This window comes from Dama dama, chromosome 29 (genome assembly GCF_033118175.1).
Source record: "Dama dama isolate Ldn47 chromosome 29, ASM3311817v1, whole genome shotgun sequence".
NCBI lineage: Eukaryota > Metazoa > Chordata > Mammalia > Artiodactyla > Cervidae > Dama > Dama dama.
In genome coordinates this window covers 71146387-71170772 of record NC_083709.1, presented here as the reverse complement: position 1 = coordinate 71170772, position 24386 = coordinate 71146387, and the positions used below count along the sequence as shown (strand labels likewise).

Sequence of the window (24386 nt, the reverse complement as noted above, 5' to 3'; positions counted from 1 at the left end):
ATCCAGCATCCAAATAGCTGGCATTCTATCGCTTACTGGTCTCCAGAATATATTTGACAATTAGTCCCATACTGACTTATGATACTTCTTTTCCTAAAGCTTTAAATTATTATTTAATATAATGGGCCATAAGATCATATATGAAAATGAACTACATTTCTATATATACCACCAAAAGTTAGAAAACGTAATTTAAAAGAAGGACAATGTTTCACACCTCCCTCAAACACAAAGACACACCCTAAAACAATAAAGTATTTAAGAACAAATTAATGAAGTAGATTGAAATAGACAAAAATTAAGTGTAAGTCCTGTATTCCAGTCATCTGTTGCTGCATAACAAATTCCTCTAAAACTTTAAGGCCTAAAACCACCACTTAATTTTGCTAACGATTTTGCAGACCAGACACTGAAGAAATCAAGCTGAAGAGTTCTTCTTGGGATCACTCATGTGACTGAGTCAGGCATTGGCTGAAGTTGTATTCATTTGAAGGCTCAACTGCACTGATGTCCACGATGGATCACTCATGTGGCTAGCACTTAGTTGTGGCTGTGGATATCTCCTGCATGGAGGTCTTCAGATATTTGGATGTTTCGCGTATGGCTAACTTCCTTCAGTGCAAGCATCCTCAGAGTACCAGTGGGAGCTATTTGGCTTTTTCTAATCGAGCCTCAGAAGTCTAGTGGCATTACTTCTGCCTCAGCTCGGATTCAAAGGAAGGGGAATGAGACTCCACCTGTTGGTGGGGAGTAACAAGGTCATACTGTAGAAGACCATGTAGGATGATAAAAACCTTGGCAGATATCTTGGTAGACTGTACAATCTACCACAATCTTATGCATAAAACTATAAAGATACACATATAATAAAGAAGGTGTAAACAAGTGCAAGAATATCATATATTCATTGGTAGGAAAACTGGACATTGTAAATATGTCAATTTTCTCTAAATGGATGAACAAATCTAATGTAATTCCCATATTTCCAACAAGATTGTGTATAAACTTTGAAAAGCAGATTCCAAATTTTATATGGATTACCAAATGGCCAAACATAGCCAAAACACTCCTGGGAAGGAAAAATAAGGTAACAGTATTGTCCTACTAGATATCAAGCCTTATAACAAGGCTGTCTTAACATACTGTAGACCTTGATGGAGAAATAGACAAATAGAAGAGAAAGACGAGAGAGAGACTCATGCATATATGGAACTGCAGTATGTAAGTAACACTGCAGAAATCTGTTAATAATGAAAGACAACTGGTTTTCCAAATGGGATAATATTTTACTTATATCTACCTCATACCAGGTGGATTAACAACTTAAATGGTAAAAGCAAAATATTTAAAATATTCAACAGAAAATATAGGGAAATATCTTCTTGATCTTAGGACACAGAACATTCCCTGAACAAGATACCAAAAGCATGAACCACAAGGGAAAAGATTGATAAATAAAGACTGACACATTTAAATTAAGAGCTCCTTTTCAACAAAGACACTGTAACAAAAGTAAAAAGATAGTTCTTACTGTACAAATCTAATAATGATAAATCTTGAAAATGTATAGTAACTGTTCATGAAATTGTTTATCTAAAAGTGTTTTACACAAACTAGCAAAGAAGAAGCCTATACAAAAAATTCAGGGCATACACGAATAAAACTAAGCCAATACCTACATCTAAAAACAGTTTCAATCTCATTATTTTAATGGTACAGAAAACTTCTCTGCCAGATGGAGATCGATAATGTAAATATATATATATACTTTAAAAAATCGGTAAACAAACACTTTGACCCTACCACTGTCTCAAGAAAGTCATAAGTGATTTTTAATGACATGTTAAACAGTAAAGATGGTAAGAAACGAAAGTCGTAATAATCTCATTGACATTAACATGCACAGTACCATTCCATAAACTCTGAATCTTGCTGAGCAGCTGGCACTCTGAGATACACAATTAGTGGAGACATAGTCACTGATATTAGGGCTATAATCTAGGTAGCAAGAAATACTGATAAAAGACATATATATGAGAGGCAAGTCAAATTTCTACCTAAGTCTCAAATCAATTTTTTTCCTATACCTTCACCATTTCTGTAACCACGCCTAAATAATCTCTTGCATTGATTATATTCTATCCCAACCTACTGACTATACTGCAGCCATAGTAACCTTTTTTGAAATGTAAGAGGACTAAAGATGCCCTTTTTGGTGAGACTTAAAATTCAGAAACATAAAAGAGAGACTGGACAGGGCTCACACGACTGAACAACGGAAGCACAGCAGAATTGACCCACGCTGCTGCTTCTGTAATTAGGAAATAAATGCCTACTTACCTAAGAGGAAAACAAGGATTCTTCTCAGAAAACTAAACAACAACAACCTCCAGACACTGATACTTGGAGGTTGCTCCAAGGAAAACGCCAGCCTATCAAAGAATATTTAAGTGAAGTCCACCAGGAGACAAGCAATCAGTGTCTCACAAAAGCAGAAAGAATTGTTATGTCCAAAGGTAAAACGCTATAAAAAATAATAAGAAAAAGTTCTTGGGAAATAAATGTCATAATAGTAGAAACAAAGAATTCAGTAGAAAGAATTGAAAATAAAGCTGAGGAAATCTCTCACAAAACAGAATAGAAAATTAGAAAAGCAATCCAAGAGTCTTCCATTCAGCCGAATAGAGATCAGCAAATTTTTTCTGCAAAGGATCGGACAGTAAATAGTTGAGGCTTTGCCGGGCGTATGGTCTCTTGATGCAACCATTCAATTCTGGTGTTGTAGTATGAAAGCAGCCAAAGACGGCACAGAAACAAACGGGGCCCAGGGCAGGCAAGGTGCGGCTTGTGAGCTATGGTCTGCTGACCCTTGCAGTAAAAGGATATTTTAAAAAGAGAGGACAAGAGAAAACACAGAGGAATAAATAATCAATAAGTAAGAAAAATTCCCAGGGGTTTCCTTGGTGGTCAGTGGTTAAGAATCCATCTGCCAACACGGGGAACACAGGTTGAACCCCTGATCCAGGAAGACCACACATGCGGTGGGACAACGAAGCCCAGCACCACAAATACCGAACCTGCACTCCAGAGCCCACAGGCCGCAACGACTGCAGCCCGCACGCCCGAGAGCCAGCGCTCCAAGGCAGAGACGCCACTGCAACGAGCGGCCGACACAGGGCAACTCGAGGAGCCCGGCTTACCACAGCCAGGGAAAGTCCCAGAGCAGCAAGGACGACCCAGGGCAGCCAGAAACAAGGAAATAATTTTTAAAAAACATATTTCACAAAAAGGAAAGAAAAATTCACAGAACTAAAATCATGAGTTTTTAAATTGAAAGGGTCCAACACAAAGCACATCACATTATCAAATTTCAGAACACCAGGGTAGACAGATCACAAAGGTTCCCAAAGAGGAAAAAAACCTGGTCCTGTACAAAGAGTGGGAAACTAGGTGATAGTTACTTTTTAAGAGCAACACTAAATTAGAAAGCCTTCAAAATTGAAAGAGAATTCTACACCTACTGAAATTAGCAATCACACGTGAGGGGAGAATAAAGGTATTTATCAGACACATAATAAATTAAAATTTTACCTCTAAGGTACCCTTATTTGAGAGCTATTGAAAGATATGTTCCAGCAGAACAATGGACTAAGCCAAAAATGAGGAAGACATGATATCCAGAAAAAACAGGAACCCGACACAAGAACAACTGAGGGAAGTCCCAGCGAGCAAGAGCTGTGCAACAAACCTAGAAAAGAAGCTCAGGCTGGAAATGGCAGAACAACGGTTTCAGGAGAGAGCCTTCAGGATAGAGAATGGAAGGGACATATTTGAGCATATAAAAAATACTGACAGCACTGTGGCAGGGAGGTGGAGCACTTTTTAAAAATTAACTAAAACTATACAAAAAAATAGGAAATTTTTTTAAATGAAAAGATTATTAACTCCAAAAGAAGTAAAAAGACAGTTAACATCATACTTAACAGTAAAAAGGAGAAAGTATTTCCTCTAAGGTCAGGAACAAGATAAGAATGTCTACTCTTTGCACTTTTATTTAACATAGTATTGGAAGTCCTAGCCATAGCAATCAGATGAGAAAAAGAAATAAAAGGAATCCAATCTGAAGAGAAAGAGTAAAACTGTCACTGTTTGCAGGTGACATGATACTTAGAAAACCCTAAACATATCACCAGCAAACTACTACAGCTCAATGAATTCTGTAAATTTGCAGAATGCAAAATTAATATACAGAAATCTATTGCATTTCTATATACTAACAACCAAGTAATCAGAAAGAGAAATTAAGTAAATAATCCATTCACCACTGCATCAAAAAGAATAAAATATCTAGGAATAAACCTACCTCAACATTCAGAAAACTAGGATCATGGCATCCGGTCCCATCACTTCATGGCAGATAGATGGGGAAACAGTGGAAACAGTGGCTGACTTTATTTTTCTGGGCTCCAAAATCGCTGCAGATGGTGACTGCAGCCATGAAATTAAAAGACACTTACTCCTTGGAAGAAAAGTTATGACCAACCTAGACAGCTTATTAAAAAGCAGAGACATTACTTTGCCAACAAAGGTCCGTCTAGTCAAGGCTATGGTTTTTCCAGTGGTCATGTATGGATGTGAGAGTTGGACTATTAAGAAAGCTGAGCACCGAAGAACTGATGCTTTTGAACTGTGGTGTTGGAGAAGACTCTTGAGAGTCCCTTGGACTGCAAGGAGATCCAACCAGTCCATCCTGAAGGAGATCAGTCCTGGGTGTTCATTGGAAGGACTGATGCTGAAGCTGAAACTCCAATACTTTGGCCAGCTCATGCAAAGAGTTGACTCACTGGAAAAGACCCTGATGCTGGGAAAGATTGAGGGCAGGAAGAGAAGGGGAAGATAGAGGATGAGGTGGTTGGATGGCAGCATCGACTCAATGGACATGGGTTTGGGTAGACTCTGGGAACTGGTGATGGACAGGGAGGCCTGGTGTGCTGTGGTTCATGGGGTCGCAAAGAGTTGGACACGACTGAGCAACTGAACTGAACTGAACTGATGGAGGTAAAAGACCTGTACCTGGAAAACTATAAAACACTAATGAAAAAAATGAAGATGACACAAACAAACGGAAAGATATGCCATGTACATGGATTGGAAGAGTTAATATTCTTAAAATGACCATACTCCCCAAAGCAATCTATAGATTCAATGCAAACCCTACCAATATGCCAAGGGCATTTTTCACAGTACTAGAACAAATAATTTTAAAATTTGTATGGAAACAAAAAAGACCCTGAGTAGCCAGAACAATCTTGAGAAAGAACAGAGCTGGAGAAATCATGCTCCCTGACTTCTGACCGCACTACAAAGCTACAGTCATCAAAACAATACTGTACTGGCACAAAAACGGACACACAGATAAGCGGAACAGAATAGAGAGCTGAGAGATAAAGCCACCTACTCACGGTCAGTAAATCCACAGCAAAAGAGGCTAGAACATACGACAGAAAACAGCAGTCTCTTCAGCAAGTAGTGCTGGGACAGTTACATGGAAAAGAATGCAATTAGAAAATTCTCTAAAACCATATACAAAAATAAACTCAAAACGGATTAAAAACCTAAATGTAAGACCAGAAGCCATAAAGCTTCTAGAAGAAAACACAGGCAGAACACTCTGACATAAATCTCAGCAATATTTCTTTTGGATCTGTCTCCTAAAGAAAAGGAAATAGAAGCAAAAATAAACAAATGGGACCTAATCGAACTTAAAAGCTTTTGCACAGCAAAAGAAATCACTGGCAAAACAAAGACAACCTACTGGATGGGAGAAAATATATGCTAATAATGCAACCAATAAGGGGTTTATACCCAAAATATATAAACAACTCATATAACTCAACAGCAAAAACACCAAAAAACCCAACTAAAAAATGTGCAGAAGACCTAAGCAGACTCACAGATATAGAGAACAAATTGATGATTACCATTAAGGACAGGGAAAGGAGGTGGGGCAAGATAGAGTTAGGCAACTAAGAGATACAAACTATTACGTATAAAATAGATAAGCTACAAGGATAAATATATTCTTGTACAATACAGGGAATATAACCAATATTTTATAATAACTATAAATGGAATATAACCTTTAAAAATTGTGAATCACTGTTATATACATATAACTTATATAATACTGTATATAAACTATATCTCAATTAAAAATAAACACTAAACACATTCTAAAAGTCATTAGAGTAAAACCGACATTTTAAAGAAAACAAAGCAAAAGTCTGTACTGTTTATCACTATCTGGCTTAGCAAGAAACAATGTCTTTATAATCAAAACAATGAGATATTAATCATTAATTTAACCAAAAATTATAATAATATAATTATGGAGGAAGGAAATAGGAGAGTAGGGTGGAAAGCTAGATCCGCACCTCATATAGCAAGAAGTGAAGAGACTATGTCTAAACCTGATTAAGAAATAACAGTCTACACATGATATTTAGGAACAAAGAGCTAAATACCAGGGAACATGGCCAAAAGGATTAAGAGTAGTTTCTTAAAAGAAGGACCTGGAGATGTAGAAGGGTAGGTGCTATGTCTTTTTACTTGGCTTTTAACTATGTAATTATAAGAATTTCAAAAATTAATTTAAAATAATTAACATTTATCAAAAAGCCAATAACTGGTAAATAATATTTGCAACACTATATTACTGCATCAGTCTTATAAAAAGAAGATCAATTATTTAAAATTATAAGGAACTCTCACAGAAGACAACAACATAATATATGAAAGAGACATGGACAATTCATTAAAAAAAAATTTACTATCCAAGGTACATATAAAAAGTTTCACCTTTCAAAGCAATGAAAGAAAAAGTCCAGATTAAAACAACAAAGCAGCATTATTTTTACCTACTAATTAGCAAAAATCTGAGGAATGAGTAGTATTAAAGTTGTAAAATGGATTCACAGTGAAAGTGTAAGTTAATATATCATTTCTGGAGAAAATTTTCGTAATATTAATCAAAACCTTAAAAATATGACTGACATCTGATTCAGTAATTCCTGCTAAAAATGCATCTTTAAGGAAATAGTTACAAATACAATAAAGGGATTCAGCTACAAGGGTATTTATTTTAGCAAAATTTCCTTAAGACTGTCTTTTTCTTATTGATTTACCTGAAACAATAAAACAGCCTTACCTGAACTGTACGTCCTGCATTGATATGCTCTTCATGCAACTTGTCCCATATTCTGCACCTCTGATACTGTACGAAAGAAAAGGAAAGGTACTGAATTTTTTTTTATCACTAAGTGATTATTCCCAGTTTACCACAACAATCCCCACTCACCCACCCAAATTTAAACATGCCAGCTAAAAAAGTTACTGACTTAGTAGTGGAAATTAACTGTCCAAAGACCATACAGGTAGGAAGTTTTCAAAAACATTACACACAAAATTCTGGCAAACAGTAAAACAAATAAAAACCACTAAATACTATTTACTTTCTTTCACTGAAAAAGAGTATGTATTTTGTCTATAATGCATACTCCTTGGAGGTGACAAAAATAAAGATTGAGAATGTAAAAGAATTTGAAAAATGAAAAGATTAACAGCATTCATCAGATATTTTACTATACATGAAGATTTTGAAACATCTGTTAATGATAGAGTCAACTACTGAAAACCAAAATCTCATCTGAGAAAAAGGAGCATTGCTATCACAGACTAGAAAGTATGTAAAAATGAGAGTGAACATTTTATATTTTTAGCTTTTTACCTAGATAATGTTTAGTTTTCAGAGTTTCATCTAAGAAACTTAATGAGCATAATGCAAAATTTTTCATTTGACAAGAACCATAGCAAAATGTGGTAACATGACAATATTTGCACAAAATATAAACAATGTCAACCATCACATATTATTTTTGTTTGAAATAAAAAAAATCCAAACAATTAAGATGTCAGTAGATGTGAATAATGACATTAAACATATTTGTGGTATACCACCCACACATACACAAAATCAGCCTAGAAATATTCTGAAAGCACATAAACATGAAAATGTCCCATATACACATAGAAGGCCTAGTAGATTAAAAAAGCAGAGTGCTAAAATTTTTTCCAGGGTATTTTTATATTTTCTATTGTTCACAATGCAGCAAAATAAAACTCTTGATAACTCCTGACTTTTTTTTAACATCATCTAAGAACTAAACAATAGCCATTAAGCTTAAAAATAACTAGACTATATTGAAAATGTATTTGCCAAACATAAACTTAAAACCACTACCCAATCAAATAAATTCAAAATTTACTACTTTCACTTCTAATAAAAATTGAATGATGCCAGCAGATTCAATATAAATGCTCTTTTAGACAGTGTTATATTAATAAAAAGGGAATGGAAACCAAAAATACATATCTGAAAACAAGTCACTTTAAAATTTATTACTTAATACTAATCTGTCATGATATTTTTAATAAAAATTAATGTTAAGGAAACAGAGAATCCAGAGAAGTCAGGGCTGCAAGAATTCATGGAGCAGAGCATCAGAGAAGAAAAAGCTGCCTGTGAGGCTGTAACTGCATTAACAGGAGAGGGCCATACAGAGAGCTCCAGGATCCGCAGGGTTTTGTGCCAGCTGAGTACAGAGCAGCACAAGCACATAAGGAAACCACCTGAAGTCAGGAAAGGAATCACTGAAAAAGACCAGGCAAGCTCATCCCCCCAAATCACACAAGCCCAGAAACTGTTCCTGTGACCACCAGGCAGAGCAGGAAAATCTCTCAACATACTGGAATCAGGCAGAGTACTCCAAAGTACTATACTGTGCGAGGGAAAGTTAGGCCTAGAACAAAGGCTGTTCTGATCCTCTGCAAGCTTAAAAGAGCCTTAAAAGGATCAAACTGTTCCTAAATAATTTAAATGTGTCTCAGAATAAATAAATTTCAAAAGTACTCAAAGAAATTTTGGAATATTCAGTATCCAATCAATTCAGAATGTCTGGCATCCAATAAACAATTACCATGCATGCAAAAAAAAGCAGGAAAATATGATCTGTAATAAGAAAAGCCAATCAAGAGAAACAGATTTAGATATGATAGAGATAATGGAATTAATAGACAAGGATATTAAAAGTTATGATGTATTCCATGTTTAAGAAAACTGAAGATACGAAGATATGAAAGATATTTTTTAAAATTCAATTCCTAAAATTAAAAGGGCAGCTGAAATGAAAAATGCAATGGATGGATTGAACAGAAGGTTAAGACATGCAAAGAAAAGATTAGTAAATTTAAAGATGTAAAACAGAAACCATCCAAAATGAAATAGAAAAAAAAAGATGGTCAATAAATGAATATAGTATCAATAATCAAAGGCCACTTGAAAGAAACATTGGATGTACGCAGTTGGACTCCCTGAAGGAGAGAAAAAATATGTGAAAAATTAATGAGACAGTGGCTGAGATGGTGGAGTAAGAAGACCCTGAGCTCACCTCCTCCCACAAGTGCACCAAAATTACAACTATTTTCAGACCAAGTATGGATGAGAACAACTTAAAGACTTCCAGAAGAGATTTTCCACAACTAAAGATATAAAGAAGGAACCATATAGTTTATGGACAAAAGATACAAACTTTCAGCCATAAGATATATAAGTACTAGGGAGATAATGTATAACATGATTAAGATAATTACCACTGCTGTATGTTACATACACAAATTGTTAAACAGAGAGTAGATCCTAATCTATTTTTTTTCCTTTTATTTTGTATCTGTATGAGATGATGGACAGTCACTATTTCTTTGTGATAATCATTTCATGATGTGTGTAAGTCAAATCATTATGTTGTACACCTTAAACTTATACAGTTCTGCATGTCAGTTATATCTCAACAAAGAAGGAAAAAAGAAAAATGAATGACCAAAGCTTTCCCAAATTTGGTAAAAACTATAAACCCACAGATTCAAGAAACTCAAGGAATACAATAAGAAAATGAAGAAAATTATATGAATGCATATCATAACAAAATTACTTACAATAAGTGACAGTAAAATCTAAAGTGTAAGAGGAAAAAAGATGTGAAGTACAGAGGAACGCAGATAAGAACGCAGAAGGCTTCTTGTGAGAAACGGTGCAGAGCAGAAAACACTGAAGCGACACCTTGAGGCACTAAACCCACCTGCAAGTCAGCCTAGGATTCTGTGCTCAGGGAAAATATTTTTTTCAAGTGAAGGCAAAATAAGATTTTTTTCCGAACACAAAAAAGCAAGCAGAATTCATTATCACCAGCAAGACTGCACTACAAGAAATGTGAAAGGAAGTCCTTCAGGTTGATGAGAAAATGATACCAGACAGAAACCTGGCTCTACAAAAAAGTGAGACCACTGAAAATGGTCAGGTCAGTTCAGTTCAGTTCAGTTCAGTCGCTCAGTCGTGTCCGACTCCTTGCGACCCCATGAACTGCAACACGCCAGGCCTCCCTGTCCATCACCAACTCCCGGAGTCCACCCAAACCCATGTCCATCGAGTCAATGATGCCATCCAACCACCTCATCCTCTGTCGTCCCCTTCTCCGCCTGCCCTCAATCTTTCCCAGCATCAGGGGCTTTTCAGATGAGTCAGCTCTTCGCATGAGATGGCTAAAGTATTGGAGTTTCAGCTTCAACATCAGTCCTATCAATGAACACCCAGGACTGATCTCCTTTAGGATGGACTGGTTGGATCTCCTTGCAGTCCAAGGGACTCTCAAGAGTCTTCTCCAACACCACAGATCAAAAGCATCAATTCTTCCACACTCAGCTTTCTTAATAGTCCAACTCTTACATCCATACATGACCACTGGAAAAACCATAGCCTTGTCTAGACAGACGTAAATTATATTACAATAATACTACATAGACTCTGAGAGAAGAAATTGAAGTGTATTGTCATAAAGTTTTTATATGTGAAGTGATATATATAAAACACATTACTTGAAGGTAGACTATCATAAGTTAAAGATGAATACTCTGAACTGTAAAGCAACCATTTAAAAATAAACACACAGAGGTATAATAAGCCAATAAAAGAGAAAAAAATGGAATCTTAAAAATATGTAATTAATCCAAAAGGGAGTAAAACATGAAAAAAAGGGGAGAAAGAATAGATGGAACAAATAGACAAAAAGAGCCAGTTAGTAGATTTAAAGACAACCATTTGATAAACATCTATTCATTATAAAACTTATCAGAAACTTAAAAAAGAAATTAACATCCTCAACCTCATAGAAGCATCTGTAAAAACTCTACAGTTAACATCACGCTTGGTGGTAAAAGATCATTTCCTAATATTGGGAACAAGGTAAGGAGTTCTGATCCTGCACTGGAGGCCACAGCCAGGACAATAAGGCAAGAAAGGAAGTGAGAAAAGAAAGCAAAGGAGGGAAGGAAGGAAGGGAGGAGGGGAGGGGAGAGCGGAGACAAGAGAGAAAAGAAAGAAGGAAGTAGGCGGGCAAAGATTAGAAAGGAAAAAATAGAACAGTCTGTCGTCATGATTGTCTACAAAGAAAATATCAAAGACTCAACAATTCAAAGAGATGGAAAAGGAATGATGGGCAGATTACCTGTCAAGAGATTTGATAAAACAGTTTGCCTTTGCCAAGGGCTTCTAAAAGGTTTTTAAACATAGCAACTTTGGAAGGAAATATTTTCTAGATGCTATTGGATATACACTTTTCACAGAGTGGGCAGAAGGATTTGACTCAGCACTATTTGCTCTTATGTGGCTTCCAGGCCACTAAGCTTTGCCCCAATATCTCAACATGGGTGGAACTCAGAATGACATCCCCAATGTGATTCAGATTCTGCTCTTTTCCTCTGCTGGATACTGCAACTTCTAATAAATACCTTTAACTGCTATGAATAAAGTGGACCAAGAAAGAGGAAAAACAACTACAGAAAAAAATCATAGATATTGTTTTTCAGTCACTTCAGGAAGATGTTTTGTCTCACCACAGGCATTCAAGTTGTTCTTCATATGTCTTACGGCCTCATGGTATACCAGTGGGACAGGCACAAGCAGAGGGTCCAACATTCACAGAAACAGCCTTTCCCCAGACGTTCCCGACAGAGACCAAAGCACATTCTCATCCTGGTGAGACAGAAGCCGTGTCCACCATTCTCACCCTGGTGAACACCTTGTCTCCTTTCACCCTCTCTTCCAATTTATCATTTTGGATAACCCTGATTGTGAACCCACCCCACCATGTGATGAACGCCTCTGCACAGGTGGTTTCAGGCTTCCTGACACTGATCCCTTTGTGCTCTCTGGCAGCGACACCAGGTCTCTCAGTTTCGCTTTGCCTGCTGGGCAAGGAGAACGAAGATTCTAAGAGTAGTGCCCGGGCTGAGTTCTCTCTAGAACGCCTTACCATTTACTTAAACAACTTTATATATTTGTAGGCTCACATTTATGTCATTTCATCTTCCAGAACATTTTGATTCAAAATTGAAAAACAATGATAATAATTCTGCCTCATATTGCATAGAGTATAAAAATATGAAAGCTAATCATAATTATTAAAAATGATTTTAATTATATAATGTTTTCACTATGTGCTCAGTCACTCAGTCATATCTGACTCTTTGCGACCCCATGGACTGTGGCCTGCCAAGCTCCTCTGTCCATGGGGATTCTCCAGGTAAGAACACTGGAGTGGGTAGCCGTTCCCTCCTCCAGGGGATCTTCCCAACCCAGGGATAGAACCCAGGTCTCCCACATTGCAGAAGGATTCTTTACCATCTGAGCCACCAGGGAAGCCCAAGTTATTTATTATAGGTTCGGGAAATTTTATGATGATGTAACACAGAGAATGTTCAGGATTTAGGAGTTTAGGGTATAAAAGTTTAGGGTATAATTTAAACCTTATGCTGACACTTAAAAGATTTATTTAAATTTATGGGCATAGTAGGAAAAAAAGATGCTTCAGTTGGAGAGAAAAAGACCCAGAAATACTATGGAGCTGTAAAATTATATGTGGTATCCAAAGGACTGCCATAAGATCAATGTGTTTGTGGTATAATGCATGATGGGAAGAGTGATGAGAAAGAAGCAGAGAACATAGATGAAAGCTTCTTTTGCCAGATATCTGAAGATATCTCAATGATCTGAATGATCAGAACCCCTTGTAGGGAAGATGATGGCTTTATGGAGGATTAACCAGGTAGGATAAGAGTATTGTAGATGATGAAAAGTTTAAGTATTCAAGTCAAATAAATTATTTATTGGTGCTTTTGAACTGTGTGTTGGAGAAGACTCTTGAGAGTCCCTTGGATTGCAAGGAGATCCAACCAGTCCATCCTAAAGGAGACCAGTCCTGGATGTTCATTGGAAGGACTGATGCTGAAGCTGAAACTCTAATACTTTAGCCACCTGATGCAAAGAGCTGACTCATTGGAAAAGACCCTGATGCTGGGAAAGATTGAGGGCAGGCGGAGAAGGGGATGACAGAGGATGAGGTGGTTGGATGGCATCACTGACTCAGTGGACATGGGTTTGGGTGGACTCCGGGAGTTGGTGATGGGCAGGGAGGTCTGGTGTGCTGCAGTTCATGGGGTCACAAAGAGTCAGACACAACTGAGCAACTGAACAGAACTGAAACTCAATAAAAAAGAAAAAAAACCAAAGACTCAAAAAGTAAAGCTACATAATATTAACATAGTCCAATGAACATAAGCCATAAAATTAGGATTACTCATGTAATGAAGATAAATAATATCCACCCTACAGTGAGGTTAAAAGTAATTCACCTTACTGTGTCTACCATATATGAAAAATGTAAAACTCAAAACAAACACAAAGGATCTCAGGAAGGTTGTGACTCTCCTAATGGTTATTAACCAACGTTGAGTACCTGAAAACAATAACTCACTTGTTAAGTAACTCATTTCCAAGTACCAACTTTGCATTTAGGGATTCTTTATATAATATCTCAATCCTCAGAATAACACCATGAGAAAGATTTTAATGTGACCTTTACAACTCTCTAGAGATCAAGCATGGGCAGCTGCAGGTTCCCCAGGAATGGTTAAAATGGTGGTGAACCTGAAGGTCTACTGCACAGTGCTGTGTGGGGGTGGTGTGTTTGTTTTTTGTTTTTTTAATTTATTTATTTATTTATTTTTTCAGTGGGTTTTGTCATACATTGACATGAATCAGCAATAGATTTGCACGTATTCCCCATCCCGATCCCCCCTCCCACCTCCCTCTCCACCCGATTCCTCTGGGTCTTCCCAGTGCACCAGGCTCGAGCACTTGTCTCATGCATCCCACCTGGGTGGTGTGTTTGTATCTGATCCAGGATGGAGTCAACCAGGTAATGTTCCACAGAATGTAACTAAGTTGGGATTTGAACAAAAAAACAAAGTTTGAAAGGTGAGCAAACAGAGTGGATACTGCTAATAAATGTAGGAAAGCCAGAGTATTCAATTCTATTTTTTCCATTTTCCTTCTTCACTGGAAAATGAGCATAAAAATAGAACAGTCCGCAATAGACAAGACTAAGAGGAAAACAAAAACCAAAAAAGAGTGAGAACAAACTTAAATCATGCTATATTTCAGGCACAACATTAGAAGATTAATATATTTAGCAGCATGGTGATTTCAAGAAAGTAATTTAACCACTCCAAGTCTGCTTCCCCACTTAAAAAAGGAAGACAATGAGAAGGCTAACCTATCAGGATGTTGTGAGATTAAATATGATAAATACAAAAACTTAATACAGCATTCAACAGATAAACACAACAGCTACTGTCTTTACTATTATTATTATTATTATTTGCTCACATGTCAAGTAAGTTGTAGAAGAGATTAGTATCTTGGATGAAGATTGAATAGATGAAACCTTATGTCTCACAACAAAATTCTAAGAAAAAGAAAATAGCTCAGACTCTATGTTTGCTATACAATGTTAAACCTAAATTAGGTTACATTATTAAAGGCTGTCATTCCAAATACCTGCAGAGGAGAAAAAGCTTTAAATGATTTAATGTGTATTGGAGGGGAAATTACAAGAAATAACCCCCTAAAAAATTAGTTAAGTTGGGACCACTGACAAACATTTCTAAAATGCACTGTTTTTACAAAATGTCATTTTTTTGTATTGTCTATTTGCACAGTGACGCTAGACAGATAAGTTAAAGTTGTGCTATAACTTGATGCAATTAGGATGTTTTTGGTTGCAAATAACAGAAAGCTCAAAGTTTAAAGAAATGTCTTTACTAATAAAGATATTTATTACCTCACATAAACAGCACCCTAAAAGTGGGATGATAAATTCAAGGGTAGTTTAGTTCAGAAGCTTTCAAGCTTGTCAGGCACCCAAGTTCTGTCTGCTTTATTACCTTCAACAGAGAGTTTTCATTCTCATACTTACCCCTCCTGGCTATAGTTACATATACAACAGGGAGATATAAGACCAGCAGAACTGCTTCCTCCCATGTACATCTTTATACAGTAGAAAAGTCTTTTCCAGAAGTTCCATATCCCAAACAGGTTTTTCCCTCAAGTCTCATTAGTCAGATATGTCAGGATATGTCTATTTTTCATTGCTAACCAAACACTGACAAGCATGAAATCATCACCATTAGACCCATTATCATCACCACCTGTGCTGAGGCTTTCCTATCCTGTAACACAGGAGAAAGCAAACTGAATCAGGGGTCCAGCAGAAGAAAACAATGAGGGGGGGAATGTGATTGTAAGATTGAAACAAACATTCTCATAATAAAAAGGGAAATGGGAACAGTTTTTGTTGTAACCACAAGTTAAAAAAACAAATAAATGAAAGCAAAAGTGACAAATCAACAAGACTGATTATATCTGATTTTGTACCACGTAGTTCAGGCTTCATACTGCCTAAATAGTCCATAGCACTCATTTTCACACCTAATTATATGTAGCTTCATCGTATCTGAATATTTCCTATCTTATTTCTTTAACTGGAGGGTAAACTTCTTACAGATTAGAGACCTAATTTTTTATATAACTTTCAATGCTAAAAATGTAAGAAACAGCAAACACCAACACTTATGAAAAGCTAACATATATTTATATCCTGTAATAATTTCCCTTCTCTTTAAACCTGGCAGATAGAACAAATATTCATCTCTGCCCTTTTTCAACATTTAACCAAAATGACAGTAAAGAACTTTAAAAGGGATCAACCCACAAGAATAATGAGAATACAACAGGAGGTATTAACTGATGAGAAATCTGAATGACATTTTGGAAGCTGGAAAGAGAATGGACATGTTGCAGTTGACTTAGTAGAGCAGAGAAAGTTGAAACCCAGGGTTGCAGAAGGGGTGGAAAGTGGGAGAGAAAGGCAGTGAGAAGTAAGCCAAAGGAACAGCACTATTCCAGAAAGACTCAGTGACTAGAGGTACCACAAGCAGGTCATCAGGAGGATGTGTACGGCGGGGCATGTTACACAGTTCAAGTTTTCCCCAAAAATTCTATAAAATGAAACAAAGAAAATTATGTTCAAAGCTTATTATGTTGTTGTTCCTATTAACTATGCTTAAGTCTATTCTATATTAGATAAGAAAGCCGAAATGCTAACACTTCAAATTTCAGCATTACATTCTAATCAAGTCTGTCATGTGTAATAAAACATAATGCTGAAGGACCTATGGAATATAGTCCCAGGTGTCCACAGCACACTACTCTCATTGTTTTCAGATGTTGCACAATCATTCTACTAAGGCTTACCTTCAATTTCCCTTCAGTCTGACTTTCTTCTTTTAAATTCATACTGATGACTGATGGCTAACATAATAAATATTTTATCTTTCTACACCCTTCCCTCAAGAAGACTATTTATTTTTGAAAACGAGGCACTGTTAAACACCTGGACTCTAAATTTAGTTCTTAACTCTACTGTCCACAGTAAAGGCAGTGGCTTTTTAATGTTTTTACACTGCCATAAAGTATTTACTAAAATATGCTATTCAAACTTATATAGATTAAAAAATCACCATTAAAACTAAACTAGAAGTCCTAGAGATAGAATGATCAAGATTATGGACTAAAACATAGCTCAGTGTAAGTCTAACTGCTTAGCTTCAGACATCACCTATACAGTAAATTATAATTATTCTGATATCATCTAAAAGTTTCTCAAAAAGTAAAATTTTCAGAAAATACTAGAAGAAAAATGTTCTGCCAGAAAAAGATCTATATAACTCTAGAATAATTTTTTTCTGAAGTCTGGCACAGCTAATTAAATCAGTAACAGACCTGTTTCTATCCCCACCCACCTTCCTCCCAGGGTTCTGGCCTTTCCATCGATCATTGGGTGGTATATGTGGCTAGGATCTGAGGGTAATGACAGCAGGCATGTTTGTGCAGAACACATACAAGAAAGGGGCAATTTACCAAAGGGAAAAATGTCAAAGGCAAAATAGGGCAATGAAAGAAAGAAAGAATCTTAAAAAGACCATAGTCCACTTATTTCTTCCTTTCAGAATCAATTCATTTGCCAAATTCTTATCATCTTGTTAACTGAACACTTCAACATAAGCCCAGGACTTTGAACACACCTTATCAAACCTCCCACCCAGATGTGATTGATCAAAAGTAAACAACTCCATTTCCATATTGTTACAGTGCTAAAAGAACAAGCCTTCCTTATTAATCAAAGCATGGAACCTTTATTTCTGCTCATGACAAGAATAACCAGTTTACCAGACAACCCCTTCATCCTTAAAAGTCATAGTACTTATCATGGAGAAAGAAAAAAGAAACTAAAAGATTATGAAATGTTAATCTTGAATTCTATTTGTATTTGCATTGAAATTTTCACCTTATTTTTCTTGGCACTTATTTTCTAAACTTTTACAAAAGACTTAGAAAGACAGTTGGTATCCATGGGAGAAAAAGCTGGCACTCTTCTTACTTGTATAAGGTACACAGTTGAGGGTGAGAAATACTGTTTATACTGAAAGGCTTAATGACCACTTCCACCTCCCACCCACTCCCAACCAAAAAACATTTAATGGAGGACCTCACAACTTAAAATTTGTACTGGGGGAGGTTCTCCTGAGAGATCAAATACCACTGATTTGTCCCACAGCAAATAAGACAACACAACCTGCCAAATACATGCTCAGTACACAGTAAACTTCATGTTCCCATAAATGCCACAACCACTTTATCAGATCCTAGCCAGGCCTGATTCTATGCAACCTCCACCATAGTCCCCGGCGTTAGTTCTTCCCCCTACCTACCTCCTAAGCTGACCTCTAGCCAATATTTGGGCTTTGGGGTTTCCTCAAAGAGAAGCCATGAAGCTGGGAAATTCTCTCATATCAAACAATGATTTACCTCTTTAATCCAACAGCACTTGAAGAGGATAGGTGTTACTGATGAACACACCCTCACAGTTCAAAAAACTTGCCACTGGGTGAATGAAATTAAGGCAAGCCCTTTAGCGGAAATCCATCACCTTCACATTATAGTCAACTATCAAACAAATTCTAATTATTAACTGCTTAATTCATCACTATGTACAACTAAAAAGGCATAGATCCTATTCTTATATCTTTTCATTAAAAAAGGAATAATATGAGAGGAATATTTGTAGAACAGAAAAAATGAACAATGCTGTTAAATCAACAGGAGCTAGACGTTTTAGCAAAGTCTCTTATCTGGTATTTTCAATGTAGGTGAAATGCACAACAAATATAAATCAGAATATGTAACTGTTTCTTTAGTAGAAAAAGAAAAAACTGGAAAAAAAGAAAGAAAATGAAAAAACTCACCTTCTCAATATTTATCTGATGCTTTCTTAACCTCTCCAGATCTGTTGGAATTACTATCTTAGTAAATTTCTGGATAGCTGGTTCAAGACGCCGTAATTTCACTTTTTCTTCATCTTCAGACATCCTAAAAAAATGCTGTGTCTCTCCTACTTGCAACAATTATCTTCTCCACTCATGTAGAAAAACCTAAAAGGGAAATATTTAAGAATTTAAAAAATTAATTTCCATTATTTTTAAAAACCAATAATTAGGTAATTTTATAATATATTCTGAACACATACTCAACTTGATGCTGAACCTGAGTGACTTGTTAACAAACTTTAAAATTTTTTATATTTATTTATATTAATTAGAGGATAATTACTTTACAATATTGTGATGGCCTCTGCCATACATCAACATGACTCAGCCATAGGCATACATGTGTCCCCTCCCTCCTGAACCCCCTTCCCACCCCATCCCTCCTACAAGTCAGGTATATTCACTTTAGAATGTTTAGAAACTAGGAAATAGAGAATAAAACAAAATCAATGATCATCTCACTCAGAGTTAGCTACTCTTTCCATTTTTCCTCCCTCCCATCCCCCTATTCTTTCCATTTTGATGTATGTCTCTCCAAGTCTTTTTAATATAATGTATGCATATATTTAAATAACTTTTTTCAGAAAACCAGAAGCATACTGTTCGAGTCTTCATCACCCAATGTATCTTTGACAGTGAATAATGTTTTCTAAACAGGTGTCAACTTGCAAAATTGGAAGAAAAAATTTTATTCTTAACATTTCTGCTGTATCAAACTCTATTTCCAATTTATATATCTAATTATACACTTGAAATATACAATGCAACTCTTCTCATTGATGTTCTTTAAATTGCCTCTTCCCTTTCTTACAGAGTAATTAGCATTTCCCCTTTCTTACAGAGTAATTAGCATTGTCTATAATCAATACAAGTAACCAGTGACAGAGACGGAGTAAGAACCTAGTATTCCTGAGAGTACAATCAAAAGCTCCTTCTAATTCACCAGTAGTTTTTCTATCAGTGTTGCAAAGAGTCTAGGGTTATGTCTTTGGGGTCAGGGTAGGTGATGATAAAAGCTGTCAAGTGGGCAGGCTCCAGGACCCCACACCTGCTTCAGCTTCAGAAAATTTTGTTTCATTAATTTCATAAATTTGAACTTATTCAATTTTATGTAAATAAAGGTCTCCACTGCCTAAGCAAGCTTGAAAACCACTCCTGTACATCATGTTTTCACGCTATCTAATTAGCCACAACCTCTCCCATATTAAAAATAAATAAGTTGACTATGTTAATCCCATTGTGTTATGGTATCTTAGACTGGGGTGCATATCGATAAGGGTTCAGGACTTTGAGGAGTCAATGAATCTTTACAAAAAAACTAGGACTACTTTTTAATTATTTCAGAAGATAGAGTCAATTGCTTTCATGAAATTATCAAAACACTCTATCACTCCACAAACATGAAAAACTATTAAATAATGTTTCTCTCTTTGAAGTGTTGGTTATACAAATTATCTTATCCACCAGAAACTCGGTCTTTACATTTGATCTAAGCTTGAAAGCAGAAAAGGAAAATCTCCAGCCACCACAAATAAAGAATCTAACAGCTACAGTGGTGAGTGGACATTAGAGTGCACAGGAAAGTTCACTGCCAAAAGAGTTGGTCAACAGACCCAACAAAATGGGAAAATTCATAGCTCAGGGTCTAGAGATAATAAAGTAATCTAAAAATGAAATTAAAATTGGTACATTTTAAAATAAAAATATAAAGAAACAATTTTTTACAAAATTAGATAATATTATGAAACACTAACAGACCACTCCAAAAATAAACCAAGTAAAAATTCTACAAATAAAAACCTCCAAAGGTGGGTTAAACAATAAATTTTGTAGCTGAAAAGAGAACTATTGGCTGTAAGCTATCAGTCAGAACAAAGGAAAAAGAAGATAAGCAACATAAAGGATAAAATGAGAAGCTCAATAACAAGGAGTCACATTTCAGTAGTCATGTATGCATGTGAGAGTTGGATTATAAAGAAAGCTGAGCGCCAAAGAATTGATGCTTTTGAACTGTGGTGTTGGAGAAGACTCTTGAGAGTCCCTTGGACTGCAAGGAGATCCAACCAGTCCATCCTAAAGGAAACGAGTCCTGAATATTCATTGGAAGGACTGATGCTGAAACTGAAACTCCAGTACTTTGACCACTTGATGTGAAGAACCAACTCACTGGGAAAGACCCTGATGCTGGGAAAGAGTGAAGGCTGGAGGAGAAGGGGATGACAGAGAATGAGATGGTTGGATGGCATCAAACACTCGATGGATATGAGTCTGAGTAGGCTCCAGGAGTTGGTGATGGACAGGGAAGCCTGGCGTACTGCAGTCCATGGGGTCGCAAAGAGTCAGACACGACTGAGCGACTGAACTGAACTGAAAAGGCACTAGTCAAAGAGAATATGCTAAGAATTAAGATGTAAAATTTCAAATTGAAAATGCATATAAGCACCAAGTAGCATTAAAAAAACAAACTTATCAAAATACACAGATGGGAAATTTCAGAACATTATGGAAAAAGGAAAACTACTTTAAAAAGCAAAGCAGATATAAAAGACAAACTAAAACAACAAAAGCAGCAAACTTCATCACAGCAACGTAGCAAAAGACAGAAATATCCTCAAAATGGTGATTTGATATATATCCAGATTAATTATTATTTAGGAGTGAGAGTAAAATAATCATTTTCAGGCCTACAAAGACCGAGTTTATTACAAAGCCCTTTATTAAAAGAACTACTAAAAGGCATGATTTAATAATAAAGAAAATAAACCCAAAGGAAAGGAATGGCAAGGAGCAAAAAAATAAAGTACTGTTACTGGGTGAACAAAGGAAGGTATGAATCAAAGAACAAAAAAAAGATTTATTTTGAACAACCTGATTAAATATAATAAAAATGTCTCCATGTAATTATTTTTCTATAATGTTTTTTATAGCAGCATAGTATCACATTATATAGATGTTCAATGATTTAATCATCTAATGTTGGCTATTTAGGATGTTTCCAATTTTCCCCTATTATAAACTATACCACAGTGTAATTACCCTCCTTACATATAAGTCCATACAACCATCTATGATTATTTCTTTAAAATAAATACCTGGAAATAGAATTAACAGGCAGACACATTTTTTAAGGCTTTTAATATTAAAAGTCCCAAAAAAGGTTGTGCCTATTTACAGTCCCACTAGCAACGTATCTGGAGAAGGACATATCAAAGTGTCCATTTATCTGGATTAAAGACTTAAAGACCTGAAGCCATAAAGGTCCCAGAAGAAAACACAGACAGTACACCCTTTGACACTGGTCTTAGCAATGTTTTTAGATCTTTCTCCTCAGGAAAGGGCAACAAAAGCAAACGAACAAATGGGAGTACAGCAAACTAAAAAGCTTTCTCAGTGAAGGAGCCCATCAACAAAACAAAAACGTAACCTACTAAATGAGAAAAGGTATTTGCAAATAATGTATCTGATAAGGCATTAATATCCAAAATATAAAAAGTGAAAGAGAAATTGCTCAGTAGTGTCCGACTCTTTGCAACCCCATGGACTGTAGCCTACCAGGCTCCTCTGTCCATGGAATTGTAATTCACACAACTCAATATCAAAAAATAATCCAATTAAAAAATTGGTAGAGGATCTAAATAGACATTTTTTCCTAGGGAAGACATGCAGATGGGAAATAGACACATGAAAAGATTGTCAGTATCACTAATCATCAGGGAAAAGTTAGTCAAAACCACCTCACACCTGTCAAAATGGCCATCATCAAAAAAGACAAGAAATAATGAATGCTGGTTGTTGGCAAGGATGTGGGAAAAAGGGAACCCTTATGCACTGTGGTGTGAATATAAATTGGTGCAACCACTACAGAAAACAGCATGGAAGTTACTCAAAAAATTAAAAATAGAACTGTCATATGATTTAGCAATTCTAATTCTGGGTATTTACAAAAAAACAATAATTCTGGGTATTTATCTGAAGAAAATGAAAACAGTCATTGAAAAGATATATATGTACCCCTATGTTCATAGAGCATTATTCACATTAGCAAGATATGGAAGCAACCATTAAGTGTTTGAAGATAGATGAATGGCTAAAGAAGATGTGATACACACACACACACACAATGGACTATTACTCAGCCACAAAAAAGAATGAAATCTTGCCGCTCACAACAACATGGATGAACCTAGAGGGTATTCTGTTAAGTGAAATAAGTCAGAGAAAGACCAATATCATATGACTTCACAAATATCTCGAATTTTAAAAACAAAACAGAACAGAAACAGATCCATAGATACAGAGAACAAACTGGTGGTCACCAGAAAGTAGGCAGTGTGGTGGGTGAAATGGGTGAAATTTCCAGTTATAAATTCATAGGGATGAAGGTACAGCACAGAGAAATTGGTCAATAATACTGTAATGACCTTGCAGGATGACAGATGGTTACTAGACTTATCATGATGTTAAATTCATAATGGATACAACTGTCGAATCATTATGTTGTATACCAGAAACAAATACAGTATTTTATGACAACTATACTTCAGTTAAAAAAATTTTTAAATGTCCATTTATCCATACCCCAACCAATACCTCATATTATCATTCTTCTCAGACATTCAACTGGTGACAAAAATGGTATCTCCTTACTGTTTTACTTTGCATTCTTTAAATTACTAATAAGATTGATTTATTATTTGCATGTCTTCTTTCATCAACTGCCTGCTTGTGCTATGGGGAATGTCTTTCTCTTATTATATATAACACATAATAGTCTCATAAATTATCTATTACTTGTCTAACATCGTTTCCTAGTTTATCTCATTGCCTCTTGTGTTTTCTTCCACTATGCAGATTATTTAAGCAGCTATCTTTATATATACTATTACTCCTATCAAAATGGTTTTGAAAGCACCTGGTGTTCAAACTGGTATTCCAATGCTAACAGAACTAAAACATGTCTTCACATGTCTCTTCTACACTACTTCTAATCCTATCACTCTAGTCAAACATATTACATAGCATAGCATATTACAAGTGTCTTATTTGGCCTTCCTTTAGTCTCTTTCCCCTCTCCAATTTTCCCCCATAGATTGCCACCAATTAATACATCTAAAACATCAAAGGCAACATGCTCCTCCTTTGGACAAACACTTCCAAGAGTTCCCTGTTACCTGAGCAAGAAAATACAATGTTCAAAAGTAATCCACCCACACTACTGAAATATCACCCAATCTCTACTTTCGGCTTTGGGAGGTATTCCCTCTGTCTAGTCACTCTTTTATAGCCCATCTGCCTCTCAACTGTATGTAGCATTTGAGATACAACTCAAATGATTCTGCTTTCTCTTCCATTAATCAGTTTTTGGTGTACTTGACAAACCCCAACTATTGACTATTTGGCTTATCTTCACTGTTCCCCTATGCTATGATGACAGCTTTCTTTTTTGAATTCAAAAAGTGCTATTTCCAGATCAGAGTACATGACTTTGCCCC

The 24386-nt window shown here is 36.0% G+C and overlaps 1 protein-coding gene across 5 annotated transcripts in view; it reads right to left on the bottom strand.

Moving 5' to 3' along the window:
• Positions 1-24386, bottom strand: part of STX17 (syntaxin 17) — a 64553-nt gene that overhangs the window by 35916 nt on the left and 4251 nt on the right. For all 5 annotated transcript variants that reach the window (XM_061132144.1, XM_061132143.1, XM_061132147.1 and 2 more), the window contains exons 2-3: positions 18814-18999; positions 7208-7273 (exon numbers count right to left, since the gene is read on the bottom strand). In XM_061132144.1, coding sequence (XP_060988127.1) covers positions 7208-7273; positions 18814-18936 — 189 coding nt within the window. In that variant the 5' untranslated portion in view covers positions 18937-18999. The remainder of the gene's footprint in view (positions 1-7207; positions 7274-18813; positions 19000-24386) is intronic.